The following is an 18,497-nucleotide window of genomic DNA, read 5'->3' on the forward strand; positions in this document are numbered from 1 at the left end:
CCACCACATCTCTGTCATTTTTATTTTAAGGCCAGGCCAACTTATACCAGAACCATCTTTAATAAATCCTCTGTTGCATTTATGGATTTTCCACTACAATATCTTATTCCATATAGCACAGCAGATTTCCCCTTTTATGCAATTATAAATTACAAGGCATACAAAGTCACATTCCAACTTTCATCTTGCTTGCAGATCCATTCTATTTAATGTCCTCTTGCTTGTAGATTATACCTTCTCATTCTCAATATTATATAGAACTTATCTCCTTCAACCTGTTTTGCACAATCCTTCACCATTTCCTCTGTCTATCTGTTTCAATCAGCAAGTCAGTATATTCCACCTATTCAATCTCTGTCTTTTAAAAGTTCTGTAGTACTGCATCTCCTATACTCTTGCAGGCTACATTCCATTTGCCTCCTGAACAAGATAGAATGTGGAATGTATTTGAAATCCAACTGCAGCCATGCCTTCAGAATCCCATTAACTTTTGAAACAAATAATTTTCCAAACAAAAATAAACATATCAATCAAAAAACAAATACTTTCACTCAGATCTCCTCTAAGTAGCCATTGGTGATTCACACTGCTCCAGAAACTCCTTAAGTTTTGCTGCAGAGTCAAAATTCAGAGTTTTATTCTTATAAGTAACCCGCATAGTTGCCGGGTATATGAGCCCATATCTAGCTCCCAGACTTCTCAGCTGTGGTCTCAGGTCTAACAACTGCTTCCTCTTTGTGCCGTTGCTCTGGCAAAGTCAGGAACAATGTAAATCTTCGAATCTTGACACTTAAAATTTTTATTTTCTTTGGCCAATTTAATTATTTCAGCTCCCTGCTGATATCTCAGTAGCTTAAAATCAGTGGACGTGGTCCTTTTTGGCTGCTTGACATTCTCGTTGGGACCCTGTGCGTGCGTTCAATTTCCAACGGAAACTTATTTTTTATCGGGAGCACCTTTGGCAATAAATTAAGCAAAAATCCAATTGGATCTGACTGTTCAACTCCCTCCGGGACCCCAAGCACCCATTAAATTGCTCCTACGTTCCCTATTAGACAAATCTTCCAGCTCCCTTTTCAGCGCTTCAATTTCCTTACTGTGTTCCTTATGCTGCACACTTTCCTCCTCACACTTCTCCACTCGTTTCTCTATTTGGTCCACTTTCAATTCCATCACTTGCAGTTTATTTGATAAACACACCATCTCTTCCTTGACTTTTTTTTATACTTTTGGCGCATTCTAATACTATTTCCTTTACTGCCTGTATTTCCTTCATGATATCTTTATTTCTACATCCTCCGGGGCAACGGAACTGACATCGGGGAAGCCGCGTCAAGTTTTGACCTCTTCACACTTCCTGAGCCGCTTCCCGCCGCCAAATTTTTGTTTTGCTTACCCGAAGCCATATTCAACCTTTAAATCACTTTTCAGAGTGAAATCTAAAAGTTTTCCCAGCTATGTTATCTTTCAGTTAGCTTGTCTTCACAGAGCTACTCCACTACCCAGCCATTTTCGTCCGCTCCAAAGCCACGCCCCCAATAACAAACTTTTATTGATAATGACAGGAGTCGCCATTCAACATATCACCAAGAATTGGAAAAATTATACTAGACTTAATTATACCTTCTGGTGGAATTCATTGTGCTGTATATACAAAATGGAAAAAACAATTGCCATACAAAAAGGGAATTATAATAATTTTAAAAAGATTTGGGGACCATTGATAACTTATTGTAATGATTAGACGCCTTTTTACATTGAAAGTACATTTATAATTATGGGAAGGGGGTGGTATATAATTATATTAAAGGTTTAATCAATATTTATGAATATAATGTTTTTATGATATATTTCATTACAATATCTGTGGGAAGGGTGGGTGGTGGAAGGAATAAATTTATGTATTTAAGATGATAATAGGAAGAAATTCAAGTGATGTGTATAAGTTCAATTGATGTACTTGATATAGATGAAAAAAATGAATAAAGAATTGGAAAAAAATAATAATAATAGGATGAGTCTCCTGGCATGATTTTGCCAAACCAGATGTTCATTTTGGCTGCCTGGGAAAGAAAAGAGTTCTCTCAAGAAATCTCTCAAATGACACGATTTGACAGTAGGATATGTGAATAACTGGACTCTACGTGTGGGCTTATTGGAGTGATTTAAAGAGAAATGGGAAACAAGGTAACCTGGGGACATACCAAAGATTGATTTGGAGCAAATACATGCGAATTGAATAAAACTCCAGCCTCAATCGGTTAGCCAGTGTAATTTTTGGTAATAAGGAATAACATGCTCCTATTTTTTCAGACCGAAAATCAGTCGGACAGCAGTGTTTTGAACCACTCTTAGTTTTTGAAGATTTTCTTATAGGCGCCCAGGTAGATTATATTACAATAATCAAGGATACTTAGTATCAATGACTGAACTAACAAACGAAAGGAATCTGTATCAAAATATTTCTTAATGGTTCGGAGTTTCCAAAGAACTGAGAAACATTTCCTGAGTGACACCTTACCTTAGAACAACACACAGATTTGTTAATCTAAAGTCACCCCCGATATTTTTATGAACTGTTCTATAGGATAGTCACAAACCATTCAGGTGTATCATTGATTCTTTAATCTTGTCACTAGGACTTGCAAGAAAAAAATTAGTTTTTTTCAGGGTTCAGTTTCAATTTGAAATCAATCATCCAGAATTCAATCTGTTTCAGAATAGTTGCTATAAATTTATCCCTACTGTCAGACATGTTAGGGGGATGACTACAGTGATGTCGTCAGCATTAAGTATAAACCTAAGTTTTAAACTTTGCAAGAGGTTTCCCAATGATGCAAGGTAAATATTAAACAGGGTCGGAGATAAAGGTGAGCCTTGAGGAACCCCGCATATGTTTACCCAACGATAAGAGAGTTTATCATCCTTGAACACTTGGTACGATCTACTGCCCAGGAAACCTCGGAACCAGTTCAGGACATTTCCCGAAATACAATAGATTCTAAGCAGTCAGTTAAAAATAGTATAGATCAAAAAGCGCTACTTAAATCAAGTTGCAGAATCAAAGTGCTTGTACCCTGACTAATATAATGTGTGGAGATAATCTAACAGGGAAGCCAAGACTATTTCGGTACTGAACTGATCGAAAACCTGACTGGTTATCATGTAATATATTAACTTATCTAATAGGTAGTGAGTTCCAAGTTATCCAGACCCTCCAGCAATTTAGTAACAAAAGAATGCTAGCAATAGGCCTATAATTAGAAGCCAAGGTAAAAGATTCTTTGAATTTTTTGACAATTGGTGTAATCAATATCTGATAATATCAATAATCTGAATATTTGTTAAAATATTTATTTTTTTTAAAATTTCTTTATTCATTTTTTTCATATTACAACAAGTGTATCAGAAAAATACATATAATCTTATAACACACACTAGGGGACCATCATCGCCTTCACTGTCCCCCTTACCATCCATATAACAAACTCAATCTCAACGTGCAATAAAAATAAAAATAAAATTTTTTTTAAACTTATCTGAAATGGATGAGCAGATGGTACTGCTAAACCTCAGTGGTGTTAAAGTGTCAAATGACTGTGTGCTTCAATAAAACATTTTCTTAATCACCACCATTCTGTTATCCCTGTCCCTAGTTAACCTCAGTTCGGGTGTCAACACTGAATCACGGGTTATAAGGTCTGAGCTTTTCACTACTAATTTAAATATTTTAACAAATATTCAGAGCTGTGATTATTGATATTATCTATACGTATCACAGAATACTATAAGATATCTCCCTATTATTAGGAGTAATCAATATCTGACCTAACTCCTCTGGAAAAGTCCCATTAGACAGTAAGGAGGTAACCCAGTTGAAGAGTTTAACCTTGAAAGTGACAAGGGCATCTTTCATGATGTTTGGGGAACAGCTGTCCAGTAGGTTTGTCAGATCCCTATCCAGGTGGGAAAGACTGGAAGAGAGCGAATGCAAGAGGGCATGATCCTCTCTCCTACACTAACAGATTAGCTAAGCATATTACTCACTTGTTTGCTCACCCCAACTTCTTGCGGATCTCCTCCATCTCATGATTCTTATCGCTGACTTCAGATTTCTTGGCTAGATGCTGATTTTTGAGATCCTGCAGCTGAGCCATGGTCTCATCAATTATCTTCATGTGTCTGTGCTCCTCCTGTCAAGAGTAAGTATAGGGTGCTAAAAACTGAAGGGTTCTTCTACCATGAGAAGTCTCCCAGCCCGATCCTTAATGAAGATGCAAACCAACCTTTTTCAGCTTCTCAATCTCATTATCGTCTTTCTTCACAGTCTGCTCCCAGGTTTGCACCTTACCCTGGTCCTCTTTAAGCTGGTTCTTCTCGTAGTCCAGCTGGATTCCAAGCCGGGTCTTCTGGTTCTCAAACTCAAGCCTGTAGGAAGAGGAGTGCACTCATGGTGGAGAGGAGATACGATGTATACTGTGCCAGCATTCACAGCAGGAAAGAAAGAAGTAGTAAACAGAAATAATGGGGCCAAATTTCAGCTATAGTCACCTACCTCTTTTTTGCAATCTCATTCTGCCTCTTCACTTTCTCCTCTTCAAACTCTCGGATGTTTCGGACCACCAATCTCTCGGCAGAATTCCTCAAATACCTCATCCTCCACCTGCAAAAGGAAAAAAGAATGTGTATTTGGTATACAAATTCTATTGTCTTTTCTAGGTAACTCTAGACTGTTGATGCACCTCCACCCCCATCTCTCTTCTCTGCAGATCTTCAGGCAGATCTAACTGCCCTCATGACTTTCAGTTCCTGTCCCTTATTGACCTTCACCCAGGTTTTTTTTTTCTGTTTTAGTTCTTATCTCATGCTCCTCCCCCTGCACATTTTCTATATTGCCTGAAATTTCTCTTCTTTAGATTTCATGTGACTTTCCTCACCTCTCTCTACAACTGTCTGCATCCTCTTGCCCCCCTCTCCACTTATACTCACCTGGCTCACCTTCTCCATGTCTCACCTTGCATGGCTGCCCTGGTATGCTCATTCCTATTCTCCCCCATTGCTCATTGGCTCTGCAGTCTTCTGTTCTCTCCGTTCTCATTTCTGTGTTATCTCCTCCTTCAGATTTGCTTCTTGATTTTCCTGTCCTACTCCACACTTTCATTTGCTTTCTCTCCTGGCTCGTTTTCTCCATTATCTTGTGCTACTCTTATGCATTTGCTTCCTCTCTCTCACCTGGTTCATTTTCTCCTTCAGGTCTTTCATTTCACGTTCCCGGCTCTGAATAATTCTTTTTATGTCATTAATGCGAGGCCCAAATTTGCCAGTTCACTTTCCAGTTTTGATTTCTCCTGAAAAGAAAGAATGGGGATGGGGTTGTATGTGAGTGCAGGCACATGGCTTCACACCTTGTTTACAAGGTAAGAGGGAAAGAGACAACATTATGTACCTGGAGATTGAGTGCTAAGTGGCGGGTCTTTGTCTGTTCCAAGTCACTCTGGGAATACTTGAGTCTCATTTGTAAGCCATGAGCTTGTGACTGCACCTGCCGCAGTTCTGCCTCCTTACGCTTTGCCTTCATTTGCTCCTGTACATGTCAGAAAAGATGACTAGATAAGAATAAAGATATCTCTCATAAAAGGCAAATAAAATATCTAGAAAGCATCCCCCTTATCCAACTCTCATAACCTTCTCACCTTTAATTCCTCAGTCAACCGCTCCTTCTTCTCTTTCAGTTTATCTACAGCCTTTTCATCCCATCGTCGTGCCTTAGCCTTCAGATCACTGGCCCCACCAGAAACACACCTGACTTCTGGAATAGTGTACCATCTAGAGCCACCGTCTATAGATCAGAAAAGAATATCAGCAGATACCTCCTCTTCTAAGAGACACCAGTTTTGGAAACAAAATATGGCTGAGAGAGTGATGGGACAGATTAAGGGATAAAAGTACCCTCTTCCAGGGAACACAGATCCTGGGCACAGGCAGCAGCTGCGCTCAAAGGGACAGCAAAAGATTATTTGAGTCATACCACTCAAGATACAGGAGGAAAATGACTAGAAGCTGTGAAGGGAGTGAATAATATTTTTTATGTCAGTGAAAAAGGCAGAATGTGATTATCACCCAGTGTGATTGCTCTTGACAAATTCAAGGATATGAAAATAAAGAAAGGTCAGGCAGAGTTTTCTGCAAGCTAGTAATTACCTTATGCCTCTGGTGGCCCCCAAAGGCAATCCTCCGGGCATCCTCTACATTGTCACACACTAAGGCATTTCCACAGGCATACTGCAAGGCCTTCTTGATGTGTGGAGGTTCATAGCGGATCACGTCAATTATCAGTTTGGCACCTTTCAGCTCTCGAAGCTTCTCATCAGTGGGTTTCACCTAGAAAAATAAAGCAGTATTGTATCAGAAAAACAGTGTGATGCCCCAGCAGTCAAGACTTCCTGTTCCTCTTTCTCCCTTCCCTGTAACAAAACCAGGGCTGTTACCTCCAGATAATCAAGGGGCAAAAAGGTCTCGGGCTCTCCTCGCTGTTCCTTAATATACTGGATGCAATCTCTGCCAGTCTTTTCAGAGTCCACAATGATGGCATCCATATTTTTGCCCAGCACCTTGGTGACAGCAATCTGGTACTTCTTCTGTGTGGGCTGGCACAGGTCAATTAGCCGCCCATACTATTAGGGAAAGAGAGAGAAATCCCAGTTTCAAAAGGACAGAGTAATGCAGATACAACAATCACCAAAACAAATACCAAATTTTACAGAAGATAAAGTCTGTGAAGACCAATATAATCTGGCCACACATTTGCAGATATTGATCAATATTGATCTGCATAGTTTATTCTAAGGGCCAGGTTGATGTAAGCAAAACTTTTCACTTACAGTCTTACATGATCCTGTGAGCACTACTTATTACAAAAAAAATGAAAATATGAAGAGGTAGGCAGTATTAGTACATTTCTGTCTGTACACCAAAGATGTTCATTTTCCAAAGATGACATATTTCAATCAATAAATTGAAAATAAAGGAAAAATTAGTTTTACCTGTTAAATTTTTTTTTTAGTCCTACCAAACCAGTTCAGAATCTGCAAGTTGTGTCCCATCTACCAGCAGATGGAGACAAAGAGCAAAGACTTGTGAGCTCTGCACTATAAGGGTACCATGCAGCCTTAGGTCTTCAGTATTTTGTATGACAAAAGCAATGGAGATCCTTTCTTTAGAATTATAAAAGTTTCAAGATACTGTATTTTTTGCTCCATAGGATGCACTTTTTTCTACCCAAAAGTGGGTGGAAATGTCAGTGCATCTTATGCAGCGAAGATAAATTTTTTAAATACCCCCCACCCACCCCGTCGTACCTTTTTAAAATGTTGTGTTCTTGGGGGTACGCGGGCTGACTGCCGCCCGCCCGCCTGCCTGTCGCCGCTGATCCCTGTTCACTGCCGCAACTTCAGGAAGGTAAGGTAAGGGCCAGCGTGCAGCGATTGCACATCGCCGGCCCACAAGCCTTCCCTCAATGTCAGTTCTAATGTCTGTCAGAGAGAAAGGAAGGGCCAGCCAATTGGCTAGCACTTCCCTTTTCTCCGACGTCAGAACTGATGTCGGGGGGAAAGCTTGTGGGCTGGCGACGTGCAATTGTTGCACATTGGCCCTTCCCTTATCTTCCTGGAGTTGTGGCGAGCAGCAGTGGACCGGGGACAGAGGAGGAATCGGTGGTGGGTAGGCAGCCTTCAGCACGGCAGGAAGGGAATAAGGCTAGCTTTGGTGCTGCAGGGAGGGAGGAAGGCAGGCTTTGGCAGGGAGGGAGGACGAAGGAGAAAGGCTGGAAAGGGAATGAAGGGGCACGAACTCGGGACATGGGAGGGAGGACGAAGGAGAAAGGCTGGAAAACAGTGAGGGGGAGGGGGCACAAACTTGGGATAAGGGAGGGAGGACGAAGGAGGAAGGAGAAAGGCTGGAAGGCAGTGGGGGGGAGGGGGCACAAACTCGGGACATGGGAGGAAGGACAAAGGCTGGAAGGCAGCGAGGGGGAGGGGGCACGAACTCGGGACATGGGAGGGAGAGAATAGAAAGGGACAATTGTTGGGCCTGAGTGAAGAAAGGAAGGAGACTCATGAAATTACCAGACAACAAAGGTAGGAAAAATTATTTTATTTTCGAGTTAGTGATCAAAATGTGTCAGTTTTGAGAATTTATATCTGCTGTGTGTATAGTGCTCCCTCGAGATTTGCGAATCCCTGCGAATCTCGAAAAACTGCAAATATGGTTTTTCATAGGGGAGCCTGAAGAGGACAGCGGGAGAGGACAGCAGGAGAGCAGCTGGAGCGCCGCGAGTGCAGGAAATCACTCACGGTATGCTCCGACCGCCTCTTCCTGCATGAAGTCTGGCTTTATCCAATCAGGAGCTGCATGTCAAAGCAGCTCCTGATTGGATAAGGCCCGACTTAGTGCAGGAAGAAGCAGTCGGAGCGTACCACGAGTGATTTCCTGCACTTGCGGTGCTCCGGCTGCTCTCCTGCTGCCCTCTTCTTGTCGGTGGTTCGCAGTCAGAAAATACCGCGAATGACCGGGACCCTGAACCGCCAACCGCGAACAACCGGGGGAACACTGTATATGAAAAATGAAAGGAACAAGGTGCAGAGTCTGTCAGGGAGTGAGGGGGGTTGGGTGCAGAGCCTGGTATATATTAGTACATAGTTTGGTTCAGAATGTTTTTTTTCTTGTTTTCCTACTCTAAATCTAGGGTGCGTCTTATGGAGCGAAAAATACAGTATATTATATTAATTCTATATCTTCTGTATCTATGAAATACAAAACTTAACATGCAATCACATTTTTACAGATAGAGATTGAGCAAAATAGATTAACTATAAAAGGTAATTATAAACGGGATCATTTAATTCCTCAATAAAGGAGAGGTTTCAAGAAGAAAATTAAAAAAATAAAAAAATCAGGAAAAAATAAAAAAAGGATTACATGTAAGCCTAAATAGGCAATATGGAAAACTTAGGTTTTTTACCTGCTAATTTTCTTTCTTTTAGCTCACCATGACCAGCAGGTGCAGACTGAGACAAAACTTTGGCTGTAATACTAATAGTTGTGCTTCCCTCTAGTCTAACCAGTCTGCCGATTAGCCAAGCAGGCAGAAGTACAAATTAAAACAGTAACAACACTCCTAACAGGAGTAACAACTAACATAGAGCAATACTGTTGGAAATTGCATTGAAGCCCCTTCAGCAAAATGTCCCACCAGCTACATCAGCTGAGCCAAAACTGCTGTTTTTTAAAATCTCCCCGACCCTATAAAACACTGAAAACACACTCTTCACGCGAATCCTGTAAGAACAACAGACAGACAGGGTGGGGACTGTACCGGTCTGGAGAGTGTAAAAGAAAGAAAATTAGCAGGTAAGAACCTAATTTCTCCTTCTTTAGCATCTCTCCAGACCGGTATAGTTCACTGATGGGATGTACCAAAGCAGTATCCATCATGGGTGAGACCCCCGGAGGCCACCACCAGAACACACTCACCGAACACCGCGTCCCGACACACCTGGACGTGCACACGGTAGTGTCGCACAAATGAATGTAGAGTAGACCAAACTGTGGCCTTACAGATATCTACTGGAGGCACCAGAGAAGACTCAGCCCAAAAAGCTGCCTAGCCCTGAGTGGAATGAGTCTTGAGAAATTCCAGAATAGGCTTTTTCTGAAGAAGGTATGTGAAAGCGATAGTCTCCTTGATCCAGCGCACAATTGTAGCCTTGGAAGTGCCGTCCCCCTTATGAGGACCTGCCAAGAGGACAAAAAGATGATCCGACTTCTGGAACTCCTGGGTCTGCTGAACATAAGAGCGAAGGGCCCGCGCAACTGCCTCTGCTCCAAAGAGCCCTCCCAACTACTCAAGACTGGGAGGACCACAGACTGGCTGATGTGAAAAGACAGACTGGCTGATGTGAAAAGGTGAGACCACCTTCAGTAGAAAGGAAGGAACAGGCCGTAGCACCACCCGTTCCCTAGAAAACTCCAGGAAGGGAGGCCTACAAGAGAAAGCCTGCAGCTCAGAAACGCATCTCGCAGAAGTAATGGCCTCCAGGAAAACCGCCTTGAGAGTAAGGTCCTTCAAAGAGCAGGAACCAAGGGGCTCAAAGGGAAAGCGCATGAGCATGGACAGGACCAGATTGAGATCCCAGGCTGGAACCAAAGGCTGCACTGAAAGCCAAAACAATTTAGCCATCCTCAAAAAGCAAACCACTTCTGGAAAAAGAAGTTAAAAGCTTACCATGCAGCAAACCGCGAAATGCAGACAAAGCTGCAAGCTGAATCCTGAGAGCAGACCAGGTCAGGCCCCTATCCAGTCCATCCTTCAAGATGTGAGGTAAAGAGGCGTGAAAGGAAACCACTCCACACGCAGCACACCACTCTTCAAAAATGTGCCAAACCCGCACATAAGCCAGAGAAGTGGAAAGCCTCTGGGACCCCAAGAGAGTGGAGATCACTTTATCTGAATAACCTTTCTTACCTAGGTGTTCCCTCTCAAGAGCCAAGCCGTAAGACAAAAGGGACCTGGATCAAACATTGGAATGGGCCCTGAGTTAGAAGGTCAGGCGAAAGGGGCAGCGGAAGAGGATCTTCCACAAGATAATGAACCAGAACCGCGTACCATGGGCGCCTGGGCCAGTTTGGAGCCAACAGCATCACGCAGCCGTGGTGCCAAGCAATGTGAAGAAGAGCTCTGCCCACCATCGGCTAAGGAGGCAACACGTACAGGAAGCCTGCTGCCAGCCAAGGCTATACCAGAGCATCCACCCCTTGGCCTGAACATCCCTGCACCAACTAAAGAACCGTGGCGCTTTGGTGTTGACATTCGTGGCTATCAGGTCCATGACTGGCGGACCCCAAGAATGCATAATCAACTTGAAGGCTGCGGGAACAAGACACCACTCTCCGGCATCTAGCACGTGATGACTGGGGAAGTCCACCTGGATATTCTCTACTCCTGCTATGTGGGAAGCTGAGATGTCCAGAGGATGAGTCTCTGCCCTGCGTCACCAGATGACTCCTAAGCCCAAACAGACTTCCCCATAAACAACATCTAGAATGCTAGCAATGCCAGCCGGATAGTTCTGGTTTTCAGAACATTGATCGACCAAGACGCCTCCTCCGGAGACCAGCTGCCCTGAGCCGAGCGACCGAGACACTGAGCTCTCCAACTGAGGAGACTAGCGTTCATGAGAAGCACTGTCCACTGGGGCTGATCCAGACTCATTCCCTGCACCAGATTGGAAGACTGTAGCCACCAAAGGAAACTGCAACAAACTAACCACTGAAGAGGAGCGGGAGAGTCCAAATCGTGTACCTGGGGTGTCCACCGCTGAAGCAGAACATGCTATTCAAGTGGGGTTTCCTGAATGGAAAAGTCTTAACAATCAATATAGTCTGAAGTTCCTATGCTTCCAAGCAGACTTCCTAGGACATCAAGCCGCATTGTGGTATAAATTATTATCTGGATACTTGAATAAAAAAACAAAATGTGGTCTTAGAGACATTTGGAGCATTGAGATTAAGCATCAGATTTCTGCATCTCAATGGCCACGAATTTGGTCTTGGAGGATAAGATGTACAGTGTCAGCATCTATGAGGCAAACTTGGTTCTTTTTGTTGCATAGAGCGTTTTGGACTCCTGTTCGTTTACAAAATTTAGATAACTCTAAGTCCAATAAATGCTGGCACTGTAATCTGGAACCAGGGACACTAGATCATCTACTTCATTATTATCCCTATATCAAGTTATTTTGGAATTCAATCTGGACTCAAGTAACTTCTTTATTGGAAAACCATGTTGCCCTTTCCTATGATACTGTTTTATTTGGAATGGCTATGAGGAAAAAGAGTCAAATCTCGTCACATAACAACAAACTTTTATTAATTATGACAGGGGTTGCCATTCTTCCGATGCCCTATCGATATATGGAGAGCCAATTCAGTGTCCTTCCCTCATGAAGACGCGAAACTCGAGTCGGGGGGATGGGGATATCAGCACAGTTTTATATGAATAAAAGTGAAAAAGAAAAAAGAGAAAAAAAGCAAGACAGAGAAGATTTTGAATGGAGAAGTCTTTTTAAAGTGGTCTGGGGTTCACAAGTATCATCAATACCACCATTTCCAGATAAGTCATAGAAATTTGATTTTCATGAGTATTTTTGTAAAGTGTTAAGTAATCAACACCGTTACAAGTCTGTTTGGAATGGTTGGTGTACGGGGACGGTGATTGCCATGATGGTCCCCTTTTGAACCCCAGTTTGGGTCTGAGCATTTCACAAAAAATTCTGTGGTTGATCATTTTAAAGTAAGGTGGCACAGTACTGTATGATTAATTGAAGAGCTGTGATAATTGGTAAAATATTATAGTTAAATCACAGAGGAATATTTAGTATCTCCCCTTCAAGATTTAGAGGGGTTGCCATTCAACATATTACCAATAATTGGAAAAATTACAAAAATCTTAATTACACATTCTGGTGGAATTCGTTATACCATATTTTTAAGATGGGAAGAGCAATAGTGTTACAAAAAGGGAATTATAATAACTTTGCAAAGATTTGGGGGCCATTGGAAAAGTATTGTGATTAATAGGCATCAACTCTTTTCTTTTTTAGATTTATCTAGCACATTCAAGGGGGAGGGTGGATTTGGGGTGAAAGTTAGAAAGCTATGTTTATAATATATTGCATAATATAGTATAATGTTTTCTGGTTGAGAATTTGATGAAGGGTGGGTGGGGATTTTTATACTATTAGATTTTATGTGTTAGATATTACAGTGCTATATTGGAATTATTTATGATACATTTTTGTGCACTTGTTATTTGAGTTAAAAATGAATAAAGATATTAAAAAAAAAAAAAAAGAACATGTTGAAGTGGGCACATGAGAGCCCAGGCCCACCAATTCACATCCAGGGAATCCACCATCGACCCCAACAAGACCTGGAGAAAAACCTGCACCCGAAGACACCGGGAAGCCATCAAAAGGCAAATTTGTGATTGCAACTTGGCCATTCGGGCCTCCGGCAGGAAGACCTTCCCCAAGCTGGTGTCAAAAAGAACCATAAGGCATTCCAGGAGCTGAGACAGAGCCAACCGGCTCTTGGACAGGTTGACAACCCATCCCAGTGACTGCAGGAACTCTACAACCTGAACCATAACTCGGGAACTCTCCTGAAAGGTCTTTGCTCGGATCAACCAGTCGTCCATATAGGAGTAAACCAGAATGCCCTACTTGCACAAGGCCACCGCCACGACCACAATAATTTTGATGAACGTCCGCAGAGCCGTGGCCAGACCAAAAGGAACCACACAAAACTGAAAGTGCCACTCTAAGATCGCAAAGCAAAGGAATCACTGATGGGAGACGCGAATCAGAACATGCAAGTAGGCCACCATCAGATTGAGAGAGGTCAGAAATTCCCCCGGCTGAACCGCCAGAATGACAGATCTCAGAGTCTCCATGTGAAAAGATGGAACTCGCAGAGCCCTGTTGACCCTCTTCAGATCCTAGATGGGCAGAAAAGTCCCCGCTTTCTTGGGCACTATAAAGTAAATGGAATACCAGCCGGTGCCATATTCCTGTGGAGGTACCGGCACTACCGCTTTGAGATCTAGCAATCTTTGTAACGTATGGCAAAAAAAGGCCCACTTCTTCTATGCTGCCTAACAAGGAGAAGTGAGAAAGTGATCTGGCAAGGAGCGGGAAAACTCCAGAGCATAACCGTCCCGAATACCTCCAGGACCCACTGATCCGCTATGATCTCGGTCCAGCTCTGGTAAAAATCTCACAACTGAACGCCCACCAGAACCAAGGGAGGCACCGGCAAGGAGTCATTGGGACGGGCGGCAGAGAAACTGGTGGAGGAATCACGTCTCCCCCCCCGAAAGGACTACATCCATGCGCTGAAAGAAAGAACCAGCTGCAGGAAAAGAAGCAACCCCTCGACCAGGGTGATATCTGTGGAAATCATGCAAATGCCCCTGAGTAAAGCCACCCTATGCATGGAAGATGGGGCACCTTAGAGTCCAGTAAGGTCTGAACCAATTTGTCCAAACAAAAAAGACCCCCGAAAAGGAAATTTCGGCAGCTTAACCTTAGATGCCGCGTCCACTGACCAAGCCCAAAGCAATAAGGTACAACAAGTGGCCACCTCGAGCACCAAGGATTTGGCCAACGCCCGCAACAAAGAGATAAGAAGCACCCATCTCAATTTTGGCTACTTCCTGTTCTATCAAGGACCAGTCATCAGACTCAGAGTCAAGGACACGCTCGGCCCACTGAAAACAAGACCGAGCCACCAGACTGCCACACATCGCTACCTGGACCGCTAGTGCAGTGACATCAAAATTCTGCTTAAGGAGCAACTCCAACCTATGCTCCTAAGATTCCCTCAAGGCTGAGTCACCCTCAACGGGCATTGTATGCTGTTTCGCAATGGCTGAGACCACCGCATCCACCACCAGTGACTTTAAAGTATCCCTATTCCCCTCAGGAATGGATACAGACAAGCCATAGCACGCGCAAAATGAAAGGGCACCTCTGGTGCTTTCCACAGCGCAAGCACAATATCCCGAATATCCTGATGCATAGGAAAAGAGCGGGAAGCTGAGCGGATCGCCTGAAGGAGAAGGTCACCACACGCGAGGGCTTCTTTGCGTCTTCCTTGAAACACAACACTGTGGAGACCTGAAGAATAAGCTCCTGGAGTTCTTCCCACCGAAAGAGGCGCAATACCGACGCATCCTCACCAGCTGATAGAACCGAAAATCCACCGCCAGCGGTATCCGTCCTCCCAACAGGATCCTGAAGGTCTCCAAAAAGGTCCAGGTTCTCATCCACAGAAAACTGTTCCGCATACAATAAATCATCATCCCAACAGACCCGGGACGCTTGGACGAGAGAGGAGGAGATAGGGATGAAACCGGCGCTGAGGGGGGGGCGAACTGGAGTGGACACGGATAGAAACACCCTCCCCCCAGGGTGGAAGCAGGACCCCCGGCTGCCTGCAGATAAGCCTTACACAAGGCAAAAACAAAATCAGGGGAAAAAACACCTGGTGGCCCAATGGGACTCACTGCCAAAGCAGAGGACCCAGCATAAACTTGCCCGTCTCTCCAATACAGGGGGAAGGTCATCTGAGGCTGCAGACAAAATGGAGGTACTTCCCACCAAAATCAGAGCAAAGTCCGCCGAAAAAGATGCCCCCGAGGCCTGTAGCAGCTGAGTAGCCTGAACCTTCCCAGCTGCTAAAGCAGGCAAGCCGGCAGCAGTGGTAAGGGAATCCCCAGCAGCATTGACAGCAAGGAAAACCTTATTTCCCTGACTGTTGGTGGCTGAGGAAATCCCTGCGTGGGCTGGGGAGGGGGGCGGGGAAGCCCGGGCTTCCCCACTGTCAGCTGCTGGCGCACGAGGTACTTGCAAAGGGGAACCCTGTTCACCGGCACCCAAAGCCAACGAGGATTCCCCTTCGCAGTGGCATGCACACCGCGAGCACAGGCCGGCCGAAGCTACCTTGCGTCTGGAGCACAATTAGCACTTTTTACCTTTAAAAGTGCTCATTGTGCAATACGTGACATAGCTAAAAGAAAAAAGATGCCAGTTAACAATAAAAATACAAGTATACTGAATAGAGGGCTCTCTTCAGATCGACACTGCCTCAGGATTTTTTTTTTTCAGAACAGAATCCATTGGCTCTCTAAGCTATATGCCTTGCCAGTATCGGTGGCAAGCGGCACCTCTAGAAAACTTTAGGGGAGGTGGAGGAAGGAGGGGAGGGACTCAACTCGTGACCAATGAGCGTGACACCCCCTAAAGTCGGACGGACCCCCAAAAGGGTCCCCATAAGCTCAGTTTGGCACCAGATGGGGACAAGGAGCACTACACAAATTCCAACAGCCCTACAATAACAGGGAAGATTGGTACAGCTTACCAACCTCTGCTGGAGACTGAGCACAGACTGGTTATTTAGAGGGAAGCACGACTATTAGTACAATAGCCAAAGGTTTTGTCTCAGTCTCCACCTGCTGGTCGTGATGAGCTATTACCCATCAGTGAACTGTACCAGTCTGGAGATATGCTAAAGAATGTCAATCTCGTACTCTACATCAGGCCTATTTTACTCAACAGCGAACTTTCAAAGTGTGTGGGTGGGGTGGGGAATTGATTCTCCGGTTTGCCAGAAATGTCGCACTGGTACTAACTCATTTTACCATGCAATGTGGAAATGCCCTAAAGTAAAGAATTTCTGGAGATTTTTTTTTCTTTTTTCATTTATATCCCAATTATATTCTAAAGTGGTTTTTCCATTCAGGTACTTTATCATATTTCCCTATCTGTCCCTGCGGGTTCAAACTCTTATCTAGTATACCTGGGGCAATGGGGGGATTAAGCGACTTGCCCAGGGTCACAAGGAGCAGCAAGGGATTTGAACCCACATCAGGGTGCTGAGACTGTAGCTCTAACCACTGCGCTATACACTCCCTATGATTGTTAGCATGATACCTAGAAAGGATGCTTAGTTATTAGATTCCCTTTTCCCCAGTTGGTTTTTTTTTAGATTTTTACAAAGCTTTCTGTGTGCATAATAGGTACCACTGGTTTTTGTTTCAGAAAGCAGGAGTGTTGGGAAGGAAAGTCATCTTGGGAGTATAGGTTGGAGAGAAGGTTCCTTCTTTTTGGCTTGGAGGAATCATTTACATGCTCTCACAATGATGGACTAGAGACAGGCTTGGAGATTTTGCAAGGTGACAAATTTTTTTTTACAGACTTGGAATATCTATATTCAATCTCTCCCTTCTAAGGCCAGATGTTTGGTGAATTTCTTGAGTAGATTTCATTCATAGGGATGAGTGGAACTTCAGGGTAGACGTCCTGGATTGTATAGCATGAATGAGGTATGTATAGTGTGTGCATGGGTTTTTTCCAGATTCTTATTTCTGGATTCAGCCAGAGGTGGATGAGATCACCCCTTTGGCTTTTTATTCCTCTGTGGATAAGGGTTTTTGTTTCAAAGTCTGGAGTTGGGTTTGGTGGGGTTCATTAGTTGCACCTTGTTATACTACTTATGGGGAGGAGGGGGTAGGGAGAGATAGGGATGGGGACATTTATCTTTATTATATCATTTGAACCTTTAATTGGGATGTTGGTTAGTTATGTCTGCATTTATAGGCTCAATAGTTATTGTTATACATAAAAAGTGATGACAAGAGTTGCAATTGAAAAGATTTTTGTCATTGTATTACTGTCAATTCATCAATAAAACACTGTTGAAATTAAATCTATAAACCTACCACAGAGCCAGGGTACAGGCGTTTGATGCTTTCCATAATCTCTGCCTTGCGCTGCTGTCTGCTGCTCTCCTGCCGGTCAATCCTAGCATCTCCCAGTTGCTCCATCACTTGGTTTAGCTCCTTATTTATCTCATCTATGCGACGTTTAGCCAATTCCACCTCCTCCGTCAGTTCACCTTCCAGCTTTTTTTGTTCCTCTAGGGACTGCCTATAAGTCAGATAACAGGACAATCATAAAGCAGGGAGAAAGGGCAAAAGCATGTAGAACAGAAACAGCAGGAGTTGTCACTTTCTTACATACTTGCTGGTGGAGATGTATTCTTCAAGTTTCTCAATTCTTTTTTGGTTCTCCTCTATCTCACGCAACTTCTGCTTAATCTTGGCCTAAGAGGGAGGGAGTGGAAGTTAACTGCTTGGATCCAGTGGAGATCCTATCACAGATATGTTCAGCTGGCCTGGGTTCCAAGATAGGAAGATTAGGTTCTTACTTCGATAATCTTTACAATAAATGGGTACAGTAGTCTGGACTATAGGTTTTATCCCAAACTCGCAGGAAACTTGCAGAAGGCAAACACTTCTTCAGCTCTGCCTCCTTCTGTCACTGGGCAGTGCCTTTCTCCCTCAGTTCCTACCAAAGCAATGGACAACTTCTAAATAGGAGAGATAAAGAGGACATGGGGAACTCCCCAACAAAGTCAGTTTGGTTCTGCTCTGCAATCAAAATAATTATTTAATCAAATGGAAACATACCATAAACAAGGTAGAACATAACAACCCACTTACCTGAGCGCAGCCAGCACTAAAATTTATACAGCATTTCTTGCTTCTGAAGCTTTTGATAGAAAGAGCTATCGTATCACTCTTCATCTCTGTTAAATGGGCATCCCATAAACATTTCTTTACCTCTTGGCTGACCAAAGACAAGAATCTGGATTTCCATAATATTGTACATACGTTTTTATTGAGCCACACAACAACAATAGAAAACACTTGATAATAAAGCTCATTTAAATATACCAAATAATTGTCCCCCCCAACCCTCCCCCCTTCGAACTCCACAATATAACTGAGACCTTAAGCAGGTATAATCTTACAGGGTGGGCTGTCCAGACTTCTATAACTGCTTACTGGAAAGAAAATTATCGAAGTAAGAACCTAA

At 43.5% G+C, this 18,497-nt stretch overlaps 1 protein-coding gene across 1 annotated transcript in view; it reads right to left on the reverse strand.

Annotated features, from left to right (window-relative positions):
- The window catches only part of SMC1A (structural maintenance of chromosomes 1A), a 115,951-nt gene that overhangs the window by 40,502 nt on the left and 56,952 nt on the right, over positions 1–18,497 (reverse strand). The window contains 13 exon segments of the mRNA XM_033921456.1: positions 4,048–4,193; positions 4,287–4,428; positions 4,556–4,620; positions 4,622–4,663; positions 5,233–5,318; positions 5,321–5,348; positions 5,447–5,584; positions 5,694–5,797; positions 5,800–5,839; positions 6,202–6,381; positions 6,489–6,674; positions 17,339–17,546; positions 17,640–17,722. Coding sequence (XP_033777347.1) covers positions 4,048–4,193; positions 4,287–4,428; positions 4,556–4,620; positions 4,622–4,663; positions 5,233–5,318; positions 5,321–5,348; positions 5,447–5,584; positions 5,694–5,797; positions 5,800–5,839; positions 6,202–6,381; positions 6,489–6,674; positions 17,339–17,546; positions 17,640–17,722 — 1,448 coding nt within the window.

Source organism: Geotrypetes seraphini, chromosome 1 (genome assembly GCF_902459505.1).
Source record: "Geotrypetes seraphini chromosome 1, aGeoSer1.1, whole genome shotgun sequence".
NCBI classification, from domain to species: domain Eukaryota; kingdom Metazoa; phylum Chordata; class Amphibia; order Gymnophiona; family Dermophiidae; genus Geotrypetes; species Geotrypetes seraphini.